The sequence below is a fragment of the Falco peregrinus genome, chromosome 2 (assembly GCF_023634155.1).
Source record: "Falco peregrinus isolate bFalPer1 chromosome 2, bFalPer1.pri, whole genome shotgun sequence".
In the NCBI taxonomy this organism is placed as follows: Eukaryota; Metazoa; Chordata; class Aves; order Falconiformes; family Falconidae; genus Falco; species Falco peregrinus.
In genome coordinates this window covers 66,452,263-66,465,190 of record NC_073722.1, presented here as the reverse complement: position 1 = coordinate 66,465,190, position 12,928 = coordinate 66,452,263, and the positions used below count along the sequence as shown (strand labels likewise).

Here is a 12,928-nt window from a genome sequence, read left to right as displayed (position 1 = left end):
ACCCTCAAGCAGATCAACACTCCTCTGTAACTTGGTGTCATCTACAAACTTACTGATGGTGCACTTGATCCCTCTGTCCAGATCGTTGATAAAGTTGTTAAACAGGACTGGCCCCAGTACTGAGCCCTGGGGAATGCTGCTTGTGTCCAGACACCAGCTGGAAGTAACTCCATTCACCACCACTCCTTGGGCTCAGCCACCCAGCCAGCTTTTAACCCAGCACAGAGTACATCTAAGCTATGAGCAGCCAGTTTCTCCAAGAGAATGCGGTGGGAGATGGTGTCAAAGGCTTTCCTAAGGTCTAAGTAGACAACATCCACAGCCTTTCCCTCATCCACTAGGCAGGTCATCTTGTCATAGAAGGAGATCAGGTTTGTCAGGCAGGACCTGCCTTTCATAACCCCACGCTGGCTGGGACTGATCCCCTGGTTGTCCTGCATGTGCTGCATGATGGCACTCAGGCTGGTCTGCTCCATAACCTTCCCCGGCACTGAGGCCAGGCTGACAGGCCTGTAGCTCCCTGGATCCTCCTTCCTGCCCTTTTTGTAGATGGGTGTCACACTGGCTAACCTCCAGTCTTCTGGGACCTCCCCAGTTAGCCAGGACTGCTGATAAATGATGGAGAGTGGCTTGGTGAGCTCCTCCACCAGCTCCCTCAGTACCCCCGGGTGGATCCCATCTGGCTCCATAGACCTATTCATGTCTAAGTGAAGCAGCAGGTCACTAACTGTTTCCTCCTGGGCTGTGGGGATTTCATTCTGCTCCTCGTCTCTGCCTTCCAGCTCAGGGGGCTGAGTACCCAGAGGGTACTTGCTGGTCTTGCTGTTAAAGACTGAGGCAAAGAAAGCATTAAGTACCTCAGCCTTTTCCTGGTGGTAATGTTCCCCCCCCACCCCCAGCATCCAGGAAAGGATGCACGTTATCCTTGGCCCTCCTTTTGTTTCTAATGTATTTGTAAAAACATTTTTCATTACCTTTTATGGCAGCAACCAGCCCAGGTTCTAGCTGGCTTTTCACCTCTGATCTTTGCCCTGCATAAGCTTGTGACATCCTTACAGTCCTCCGGAGCTGCCTGCCCCTTCTGCCAAAGGTGCCAGACTCTCCTTCTTCCCCTGAGTTCCAGCCAGAGCTCTCTGTTCAGCCAGGCCAGTCTTCCCCGCCGGCTCATCCTTCTGCACATGGGGACGACCTGCTGCTGTGCCTGTAAGACTTCCTTGGAGAACGTGCAGCCTTCCTGGTGCCCTCGGCCCTTCAGGGCTGCCTCCCAAGGGACGGTCAACCAGGCTCCTAAACAGGCCAGAGTTGCCCCCCTGGAAGTCCAAAGTGGATTTCGCTGACCCCCCTCCTTACTTCTCTGAGAGTCAAAAACTCTGTCATCTCATGATCACTGTGCCCAGGATGTCCTTTGACCACCACATCGAACCCCAGTCCTTCCCTGTTTGTAAACAGCAGGTCCCGCGGGGCATCCCCCTGGCTGACTCCCTGACTGGCTGTGCAGGGCTGGCGATCGTGAGACTTCTCCCAGCTGCTTGTGGAATATTTCATCTGTCTCTTCATCCTGGGTGGGTGGCCCATAACAGATTCCCAACAGATTATTTCAGTATGCACTGTAGGGACTGAAGTGTCATTTAGAGGGGGTAAAACCTATAGCCTTTTTGCCAACTTCATTTCATTTAAGGTATCAGAATAGTGTTTTGGCGGGGCATGACCAATACTTTTATAGTTCATGCCAGCCCTCAGCATGGGACCAATTTTACTCATCAAGTATGTTAAAAGTTTATTCCATAAAGGAAATAAGTATATGCTTGTATGAATTAAATATCCTTGAAGACTGTCTAATGCAGGATTGTGCCCTGGGTCTAACCTCTGACAAAGTCCATAGTGTCGTCCTTGCAGACCATTCCTTGTGCAGGACTGGGCATCGTTGCCACAAAGGAAATAAAAGTCCCTTGAAAACTGAGTAACAGGAGAGTTTTTTTCCTGATTGGCAGTGGGTGAAGTTGATGGCTGCTGGGGCCTGGTTACATAGTTTTATTAGGGGACTTTCCACAGAACCTCCCAGAGAGGAGGAAATGAATGTGCTCATCAGGAAATTGCTTTTCTGGGAGATGGCCTAATAATTCATATTGCAGAGAGGTAGGCTGCCTTTCGCAGTCTCTCTTCATCACCATTACCATGCATGCCTGCAGTGTGCAGTTGGAGCAGTCTGAAAAATAAGGACAGTATGTCTGCTGGGTTATTCTGAGTGTGAGCAATTGGTAACCTTCAGGGGTTTGCAACTCAGCCAAGCCTAGGAATGTGCCTGTAAGAATACCAAATAGCTCCTGCAACCCAGGGCTGTGTCCCTGCCAGAGTGACAGCCTCCTTCAAGTGGTGGCACATTGTGTACTGGCTTAAAAGTAAGTACCTCATGCCTCTTCTGCCTTTTCAGCTTAGGTGTAACACATGATAACTGCACCTTTTTTTTTCCCCAGAAGCCCAACTTTAATCCAAAACCTCTTCTCTTGTTTTCACAAAGGGATCTACCGCACAGAAAAAGACAAAGGCACATTGTATGAGCTGTCTTTCAAAGGAGACACAAAACATCAGTTCAAGAAGATTGTTTTATTCCGGCCATTTGGTCCTGTAATGAAAGTGAAACATGAAAATGTCAATATGGCTGACACACTCATTAATGTCATTGTGCCATTGGCCAAGAGAGCCAGCAAATTTCGGCAATTCATGCAGAATTTCAGGTGGGTTTCCGTTCCAGTGCTGCCTTTGCTTTTTCTTGCTTGGAAAGATGCAATTTCAGGAGTTATTAAGGCCTCACTCAGTAAAAATCATGTTACTTTCACATAACGTTTCATTGTGCCACTAAGTAATTTTTAAGATTATAGAGACTGAAAGGCATTTGGCTGCTTAATGCATTGTGATTAGCAGTAAAAGCAATTATATTCCTGTCATCAGGATTTCTGGTTTGTATGTACCTGGCTTATGTGTCTCAGTCTGTTTTGTTGGGGCACATGTGACTGTGGCAACATGAGAATTTACTGCCATTAGCTGTAAAGCAACATTTCTAAGGAAAAAGGGAATTAGTGCTTCCAGACACTTTGCCAAGCCCTATTAGTGAAAAAATTAAGGCAGTAAAAGGCAAGAAGGAAATGTATTTGAACAACAGAAATAGTTGCTTTTAAATTTATTTTATTTTTCAGCACGGAGATGATGTTTGGAGAGAGAATGTAATTGAGATGTAGTTTAAATAGCTGCCCAGAAAAGACTGTTAGCAACAGATACTGACTTTTACAATTGGATTTGTTTTGCCTAATTACAGCCACCTAAAAATAGGCTCCTTGTCTAAATTAGCCATCTGATAGACGCTTGGTTTAGGATGGGAGAAATTACCCTCTGGTCATGCTGATTTCTCTGCTGATTATAGATGAACCCTTGCTGACTAAACTTTGTGGAAGTGAGGCATGATGTCTAGCATTTGTTCAGATTAGTCCTACCCTTAGGCTACTGGCTTGATCTCTGGTTGATACTCAGATTTTAGTAAATGTTTCATAGCAGAATGCCAAAGATCCTCTGGAATATCTGTTACAAAAAATGAAGGTTAACAGGTAGGGTATGTATAGCTTCTTTAAAATTCCCCTTCTCATATTCTCCTAAGTGCTGGAATTACTGCTGAGCTGGATGGGCTGTTTTAACAGAGTCCTCCTATTAATATAACAAACACTACTTAGAGAGTTTTTTCCTAATCTGCCTGAAAGATAGTCTTCTGTCCCATCTGACAAGAGGCAGTGAGCCCTTTTATCAGGACCAGGATCTCTGTCAGTGAATTGTGCCCTCAGGAATGCCTTCCAAGGTTCACCCTACTCTGCTTTCCCCAGTAGGTGCAGGTTATTGAAGAAAACTATCTTCTGGGACAAGTCACAAATTTGTCTCTATTCTCTAGGGAAATGGGCATGCAGCAGGATGGGAGAATTCACCTCACTGTAGTTTACTTCGGGAAAGAACAAATGAATGAAGTCAAATCAATACTTGAAAATACCTCCAAGTAAGTACCTAAATAGGCGACGTGCTGTTCATGCACAGGAATTGTACCATGAATTGGAGACCAGGTAGCTGTCCAAACTCATAGTTGTGCCACAAAGTTCTAAACTGCACTGGAGAAAACAGCTTGCTTTCTTTTGTGTCAGATAAAAATGGTGTTACCCTGAGCCCCATATCTGTGGTTTTGTGATGTTGGTTTTTAGAACCGCAGAGATTTTACTGAATTTGCTTCTGTGCAGCTTGCTTGCTTTTTTTTTTTTTTTTTCACACTGGTAACTTCTTTAGTGCTTTTGAAAGTGGCTTAACTGTTAGGACTGAAAGTTGACTTCCAAAGGCAGGTGCAGACTGGTAGAGCACAAGGAACTAGATGCTTTTGGCCAGGTTTGGTCTATCGTGTTTGCTTGCATAGCTGTGTTGTCAAGATCATGTGGCAATGTAGCCTTTTGTTATCATCTCCACGTGGGAAGAAGACCCTTGTATAGATACAGTAGTACAACCACAGGTATGTTATATTTGCCTACTAAAGATATTTTTGTCCATCTAAGCCTTGTGGGGATTTTTGTGATGTGTGCCCGAAAAATGTCTGTGATAGAAATGCTAGCATAGGAGTGCACAAATCCAGCTTTGAATGTAGATATAGTGGAAATCTCAAGACTAGAAGAGGACATGTCTTCCCTCAAACTGCTCTCTGTGAGACTATGGATTTCTAGGTGAATTGTTTCATATTGGGTTCCTGCCCCACCCTTCTATTAACACCTGGAAGGACAGGGTAAGTTGCTGAATATTTTCCTTCTTCTAGGTCAGCCAACTTCAAGAACTTCACCTTCATCCAGCTGAATGAAGAATTTTCCAGGGGCAAAGGATTAGATGTTGGTGCTCGATTTTGGAAAGGAAACAATGTTGTTCTCTTTTTTTGTGACGTGGACATATACTTCACAGCTGAATTCCTGAACTCCTGTAGATTGAACACACAGCCAGGTACTGATACTCATGAAGTGTATTATCTTTCAACAGGTTTTTACCTATTGTGTAACAGCCTTCACCAGAGTATTCTCGCCTTTGAGTTGGTAACGAAACTGCTGTAGATCATTCTTGAAACTCACAGGACTAATTAAGACATGTATAAAAATTCCATTGCTGGTTGGCTTTTGAAAAGTTATGACGCTCCCGCTCCCACTGTGATTGAATTTCTTGCCTTCAGCACCTGTGCTTTCTGAAACAGGATCTTTTGTTAATTATATCCTTATATTCACATTCTCATGCAAAGAACATAGGCTCAGTCCAAAACTAGTGTGACTTTGTCTGGATTTGGTCTGGCCTAGACAGCATCTTGTGTGAGAGAGAAGTGTGTTCTATACAGTTTTTAAAAAAAATAACCAATTGTCATTTCCAGGGAAGAAGGTGTTTTATCCTGTTCTCTTCAGCCAGTATAACCCCAGTATAATTTATGGCCACCATGATTCCATCCCATCTTTAGAACAGCAGCTGGTAAGTACATGCTTCTCTGAATGTCTGCTTTTATTTGGACACAGTATTTTTTAAAGGTACTTGTGCTCTTGAGTAGCATTTCCGTATTCCTTGTGCACAGTGACTACCACACAGGCAGTGTCACACAGCAGTCACCTAACTGTGAGTTCTTGCAGTTAAGTATCTCAGGGAGGTATCTTAGTACCATTTATTTTAACCCTGGTTTGGTGTTTTATACATGGAAACTAAGAATTTAAACTGTGTCTGCTTCTCTACCAGAAGGGGTTTTCTAATTAGCAAACAATTCCTCCATGGTTTGCCGTCTTGGGATCATAGTCCCTGATCTTGCTCTCATGTCTTCCTTGCACTGAATAGTTTTTTTGCTTGCATCTTGAAGAGCTGACATTTGTAAAAAGCATAGTTACCCTTAGAAAGTCAGTGAAAACAGAATACTGGGGACTGTCACAGTTATTCCCCCACTTGAACACTTACAATGGCTTTTCCCATCCCACAGTTCATGACTAAACTTTCTGAAGCGTACCACATTGTCTCAGAGTCAAATGACATTTTTGGAGCTGTCCCTTCTGGCTTTAATCTGGCATGGATATAACACAGCATAACTCCACTGATTTCCATCTCACCTGCTTATCTTTGATATGAGAACAAAGATTTGTAAAACCATCACCATAAGACATAAGATTAAAAATCTAGTTGGACCCAGGTGAATCTCCTTGATGAAGAGGAAGCTGTTGTGAGGAAGAAGCAGAGTACGCAGACTAGAGGTTCAGATCAGTGCTAGTGGCAGAGCTATTGCTATTGCTTGGCATTGCTGCAGATGCTATTCTCCATTCTCTTGTGCTGTGGCATTGCATTGTCTTGAAGCTGAAGGAGTGATCCAAGTGGTGGCTTTCCATTTATCCACACCCTCCACACTCGCTTCTCTCCAGAGTCAGCAGGTCACAGGTCTCTTCCCGCTAGTTCTGTTAAGTGGCTGAATTTTCAAATTGAAGCATCAGCCAACTATGCAGTTTCATTCAGTTCCTCTGGGTCAGGTCCCAGCCTGCCACAGCTGCCCCTCTTACTGCCAGGCACTGCACCTGTCAGGGTTCATCCTGTCCCAGGCTGTACACTGTCCCCAGAGCATCCCAGCTTTGATTGTTGTTCTCAGTAGGTAAAAATTAGGGGTGTTGTGAGCCCAGCAACAGTCACAGCTGAAGAAAATCACTAGGGGTCTGAGTCCAGTCTTCTGTCATCTCTACCCTCACCTTGTGCAGTCACTCTAGAAAAATCAAGAATGAGAGTTTGAAAAGTCCATTCAAAATATTTTTTTGTCTACCGCTCCCTGTGTTATCCAACAGGTAGCTAGAAAGTCTGTTACTCAAGAGTCTGGAAAATCCTTTCTGTTGTGGGTTGTTGTTTTTCTCTTGAGGAGACATGTTCTGATAATACCATGGGATTTATATTAGCTCTTCTCTCTCTGATGAGAGCCCATCAGGGATCCTTAGGCTTGTAAGCACTGTGCTTAGGAAATGAAACAGAGTTTAGCTCTCAAGCTAGCATAAATTCCACAAAGTATATTATCAGGATTTTGCAAATAGTTATGGCTAATATTTGAATCATAAAATATGATGCTTATGTCAGAAAAGCTTCTTGGTTTAAATTAGTACTGCCAATCTCATTTTTATGTACATTTTTATATTTTCAGCCCACATTAGTTCTCAGGCATGAGGCCAGATCTGTGCCATTAAAACAAGACAGTGTTAGGTCTCTGTCTTGGTACTCAAGCTGCTGAGAAAAAATGCCTTCAGAAATCTTTGAAATAATTTGATTTGTGCAGCAGCCACTTGCAGTAATGGGAAATAATAATGCTAATGCATAGAAGTAGCTTACTGTAAGGGCATCATCATGGGGATTTCTTAGTACAGACCTGAAAGATGCAGTCTTGTTTCCTTTTAATTGGTTTATGCAGTGGCTTTGCTTTTTCAAGGAAAGGAGAAATGAGAAATGAGAAAAGAGAAAAGAGAGAGCAATGCGAGCAGTAAAATGAAAAAAAGACATTGGAGTGTCAAGGGTTATGAACAAAAAGGGAAGGCATGAACGAGAAATCAGGAGAGACTATTTTGGAAAAGAATTTTTTGGTAAAGGTAACACTGGGATTCGTAAATCTAGAAACGGAAATTCTGTCTCCTCATCTTCGTAACTGTGTCACAAATGAAGCCAAATTTTTCAAAATAGCTGCCAAGGGGTAGGTTTGTAACCAGACCTTCAAAAGTGTGAAGTACTGCTGACTTGCTTAAAGGATTTAAATACCTGTCCCTGTCCCTTGAAACTCGCGGATGGCTCACCAGGTCACTCTCAAGTCACTCACGTGGCTTAGGACCTTAGGGATCTGTACTTGGATATCTGCTTTTGAAAATGACAGCCATGGTTTCTCACTGCTCTGATTTTCTATCTGTAATACATCATGTTTTCATGGTCCATCTCAATAATGTAGACTGAACATTCATTATTACAAAGGCTTTTATGGGATGTATATCTCCACCTGACATTTCTGGACATCAATTTTAGCTGGATTTAGCAGTTCTGTAATGGAGAACTAGTCTTACCGCTTTCCTAATTTTTGTCAAAATTAAGGTAATCAAAAAGCTGTCGGCTATGCAATCAGGTTAGAACCACTGTTTTCTTCCAGAGCTCTTGTGGTCCACAATCCAGATACCACCGTCTCCTCTACAGCAGAGTCTGGCTTCCCTGGTTTACCCCTATGTTTCTTACATTGGATTGTTAGCAGAAACTAACAATTTTGGATTTGCCTGTGAAGAAGCAAACTCCAGAGAGTGATGTGATATTGCTCCACTTGATTTACAACAGCAGGAGTGGAACGAAACCTGATAGTTCTGTATCAAGGGAGTTTATCCATGCTAGGTAATGATGCGGCTGTTTTTGGGGGGCAGAAACAGGCAATGAATATCTACAAAAATTGTTTCAGGATCAGCCATGGATTTACATAGGGAAGAATAAGAGGGAAGTTGCTCCTATTTCTGACCACGTTCAGGGACTTCTGTGCTGCTCACACTGAAAACATTTCTGCTCCCATATAAACATTCCTTTGCCTCCTTGCAGGTTATTAAAAAAGAAACTGGATTTTGGAGAGACTTTGGTTTTGGGATGACCTGCCAGTACAGATCTGATTTTATCAATATAGGTAAGAAAAATACACTCCAATATGTCTGCCTTTTTACTGAAACATACCAAATTGTTATCAGCTTCCCTTTCCTTGGCCAGTGTGTCTGTGGCTCTAATTTGCAGCAGTGCTCTGGTTAGGTGTTCAGACTATTTGTAGGTGCCATAGAGGTTACCAGAATCCAAGCACTGCTCAGCACAAATAAAGCAATTTTGCCTAGTAGTGAAAGATTTGAAACTAAGAAATTTCAGAACTTTGATGTTGGCAGAAAACATAGCTGGTTTAGAGGGCTGACCGGAGCCAGAGAACAGCTGTAGTGCAATTAATAGCATTGAGTTTACTAGTACATATTTCTAGTTCTGTTTTGGATTTTGTTTATGCAGGTGGCTTTGATCTGGACATTAAAGGCTGGGGTGGTGAAGATGTACATCTGTACCGCAAATACCTTCACAGCAACCTCATTGTGATCCGAACACCTGTCAGGGGTCTCTTCCACCTGTGGCATGAAAAGCAATGTCTGGATGAGCTAACCCCAGAGCAGTACAAAATGTGCATGCAGTCCAAGGCCATGAATGAAGCTTCTCACGGACAGCTTGGGATGCTTGTTTTCAAACAAGAGGTTGAGACACACCTGCACAGACAGAAACTGAGCAGTAAGAAGACATGAAGCCAGAAAGTGAGGCAAAAAGCCTCTGAATTGGACTGTAGTTTTTTCTTGAAAAGAGTTGCTAACAAGAAAAGACGAGATGAGACTGAAAGAGGGCGGAGAATCCAGCAGGATGGTAGCAAAAGAAAGATGAGGGAAAGTGCTTCTCCTCCCTTCTTCTGTTTTTTTTCCTTAATTGGGCTTTTAAATACTCCCTCAGCCTGACCGTTCAGCACTTGCTTCTCGGGAAGACTTGAACACTTGATGGGATTCAAGGTCACAGAGACAATGAACATTACATAAATGCCAGTGTGGTATTCACAGTAACAAATGGGTGTGCTCTTCTGACAAAATGTTTGTAAGATGTGTACAGTTATTTAAAGGATTGACCCTTTGGTGGGCCAATAATAATGAGTTATTTTTTACATCTAATCTGACATGTAAAAAGGGCTATTTCTGAATAACTACAGAGCTTCCTGCTCTGAGAAGGACATCTGGTTGTTAATGATAGTTAAGCTGGAGTGACCAAAAATCTTTCCCTTAAGGGGCTGGGGTGGGGGGACAGCAGCAGTAACTAACAGTGTATTCCTGCTTCATTCAGAGACAAGAGGCTTTCTCAGAAAGTGCTTTCTAAAATTCAAAAAGAGAAAGCCCTACCAGTCAAGTGTTGATGTTTCAAAAACACTAGAGGGGTAGTGTTTGTTCTCTTCTGTGGACAGTGAACCAAAAGCAATGAGCCATGTCTGTATCACATGAATTAGATGGTGTATTTCTGCTTCCGAATATTATAAGTATCTCAAGATTTCTTTTTGAATGAAGTTGATTTTGCTTGGGAATTATTTTGCCATACTTCAGGTTTTCTACTCCTAGGCTTACTAGGAAACAGTAAAGCCTTCCAACACTTGGAAAATGCTTTGCAGATCTGTGTTTCCTGTGGATGGGAAGTGAGTTCAGATAAGTGAAGTGATTTTTCTACACAGCCTGGGTGCTGAAAGGCAGAAGCTTTACCATGCTGAAGAAAAGGAAATACATATCAACTTGCAGTTCTGATTTAGCAGGAGACTTTAAACTCTGCATGTCAGATACCAAAATCGATGAACATTTTCTGACTTTATACCAAAGTATTCCTTCTAAACCAAATATAGAATCTTGCCCAGGACATAGCAAGCTTTTTGTAATTAACAAAATAAAATTTTGTGATGGCTTACAGGACCCTGCAAATTCTCGTATGATAATTACAGGTGCATCCTAAAAATTAATCTCCTTCTTAATAGATTTTTAAACTGTTGAAAGCAGGAGTTACTGCTCTTATAAAGCATTTAATTTTAATGCTGACTGCTGTTTATCATTTTAGTATATACTAGCCAACAAAAACTGCATGGGCTTGGAAATCCCATTTGATTGCCTAAATGCTGTTTCTCTAGGAGGTCTCTTTGTTTTATAGCTGCAGATTCAAAGCAGTCTGAAACCAGACTCTAATTCGGGTTTTGGCTTGTAAAAGCTGCAGGAAGAAATATGCAAGGTAGCACTGAATAATGAATAAAATGCTATTTGTCGTGCCACTGTGCAGTAGGAAGAGTGCTTATGAACTTCTTTTGAAAGCATTGCATGCAGAATCTGCAGAGACCATGCTACTGTAAGTACCTTTTCCCTTGACACATTTACATATATTTGTCTTTTGTTGGATGCAAATGATATGCGTTGCACTTCTCTTGCAAATCAGAAAATGTCCAAAACCACTGCAAAAGTACAAAAAGAATGGAAACTCTGTATGCTTAAAAAATCCAACCCCCAGATACATCACTTACTGTAAAAACATCAACAACTCAAGTAGGTTCTCCAAAGAACTTTTTCATTCTCAGAATACGTGATAAATTGTTTATAAAGAGCTTTGGTTTGATAAAGTAACTTTACAAATATTATGCAGTAGGAGAAGACAGGCATGGCTCGTTGAATGCATATGAGAGCTACAGTAACTGAGCTGCTCCAAGGTAATAGTTGTTCCTACAGTCCCACTTAACCAGAATTTAAAACTGAGTGGTGTATATTATGGAAGTTGCATAATCATAACCTGCCTCAAGCCCAACCTTAACTATTTCCATGATGGTCCCACTTAACCAGAATTTAAAACTGAGTGGTGTATATTATGGAAGTTGCATAATCATAACCTGCCTCAAGCCCAACCTTAACTATTTCCATGATGGTTTTTTGTTATCTTCCCTTAGGTTTCCCTAAGCCCTCGGCAATTTAATGTAACTTTGAGACTGGACACACTTGTAGAGCAGGGCTAGACCAGGTGATCTCCAGAGGTTCCTTCAAACCTGTATTAGTCTCTGATTCTAAGTGCTGGGCATATGTAAATTCAACACTTCATTACTTTGGGTACCTTAGCAAATGTGTCATTCAGCCCCTGTCAAGAATTTCACAAGTTATGTTTTTAAATAGCACCTTTGTGACTCTTGCACATTCTTTCCCACAGAGATGCTGTTCCTTCTGCCAGGAATAATACTGTCTATGCAGTTCCTGTTCCTTGGCTGCAGAAGCCAGTTTGGCAAGAGGTGGGATTGAATCAATGATGTAGAAAGCCAGCTCACAGTCATTGCCCACCTCAGTGATGTGCAGGAGAATCTAATTAGAGCAGAAGTCTGGCAGGGCTCTCTTAAAAGTGGAGACTGCACTGATAGGAGAGGTGAAGAACAGTATGAGAAAGGGAAGCTGCTATTAGCTATGTTTCTGTGAGCCAAATGGGGCTGTAACAGGTCTTTCAGACCAGTTAGAAAAAGATTAAAACCAAAGAGAGCAGCCAAGAGAACCATAGCTTTTGCCAGGCAGCTCTCAAACTTCCTTGTCCCAGAAACACCTTGTGATCTTTCTCAGAATGGCAGCTGCCTGGATCTTAGTTGCGGGGGGAATAGAGCTCATTCTGCATACATGGGGAGGCCATGCAGGGACTCCTTGCTTTAATTTCTTATGACTGTTGCATGCTTTGGTTAAAGGCACAGAGGCACTGAGCAAAAAAAATTGCAGTATCCTTCCAGGTGTCATGATCTCTCCAGCAAGCAATTTTCAAATGTGACTAAATTGTAATCTTTGCACAGCATCCCTTGAAGAAAGGAAGATTCTACAGAGAAACCCCCAAAGACAAGCCAGCACCCTTCCTTAATGACCATGGCAAGTCATCCTTGCTCCACAGAATTTCAGGGTAACTAGATTTTTTAAGCATACCTTGAGGGTTCTGTTCTGGCCGTTGGTTCTGGCAAGGATGCTGTCTTAGTAGTCAGTACAGTAATCTAAATGTGGTGGTATAAAACTTCAGGTTTCTTCCCTCACAGCAAACAAGTGAAACTGGGAGTCTTTAAAAAACTTCAAAAAAGAGGCATGATTCTCAAATGTGTGATAGCTGTGAAGACTGATTGTGGCTTTCTCTAGGCTCTACTAAGCCAACATTTGCAAATGAGTATGTATAAAGGTATGTGAAGCTAGTGGTCCACTGGTTACCAGGTCAAACCCCAAGGAGTTCTACTAAGATCTGAGAGCTAAAACTGATCATGTCCTGCTGTCATGCAGTCCTGCTGTGTTCATGCCAGAAACACCCTGCTTCT

The 12,928-nt window shown here is 42.4% G+C and overlaps 1 protein-coding gene across 7 annotated transcripts in view; it reads left to right on the top strand.

The window, feature by feature from the left end:
* Nucleotides 1-10,888, top strand: part of CSGALNACT1 (chondroitin sulfate N-acetylgalactosaminyltransferase 1) — a 47,893-nt gene extending 37,005 nt beyond the window's left edge. For all 7 annotated transcript variants that reach the window (XM_055795244.1, XM_027787746.2, XM_055795246.1 and 4 more), the window contains 6 exons: nucleotides 2,519-2,735; nucleotides 3,935-4,036; nucleotides 4,832-5,010; nucleotides 5,426-5,520; nucleotides 8,620-8,701; nucleotides 9,064-10,888. In XM_055795244.1, coding sequence (XP_055651219.1) covers nucleotides 2,519-2,735; nucleotides 3,935-4,036; nucleotides 4,832-5,010; nucleotides 5,426-5,520; nucleotides 8,620-8,701; nucleotides 9,064-9,347 — 959 coding nt within the window. In that variant the 3' untranslated portion in view covers nucleotides 9,348-10,888. The remainder of the gene's footprint in view (nucleotides 1-2,518; nucleotides 2,736-3,934; nucleotides 4,037-4,831; nucleotides 5,011-5,425; nucleotides 5,521-8,619; nucleotides 8,702-9,063) is intronic.
* Nucleotides 10,889-12,928: the final 2,040 nt, after the last annotated feature.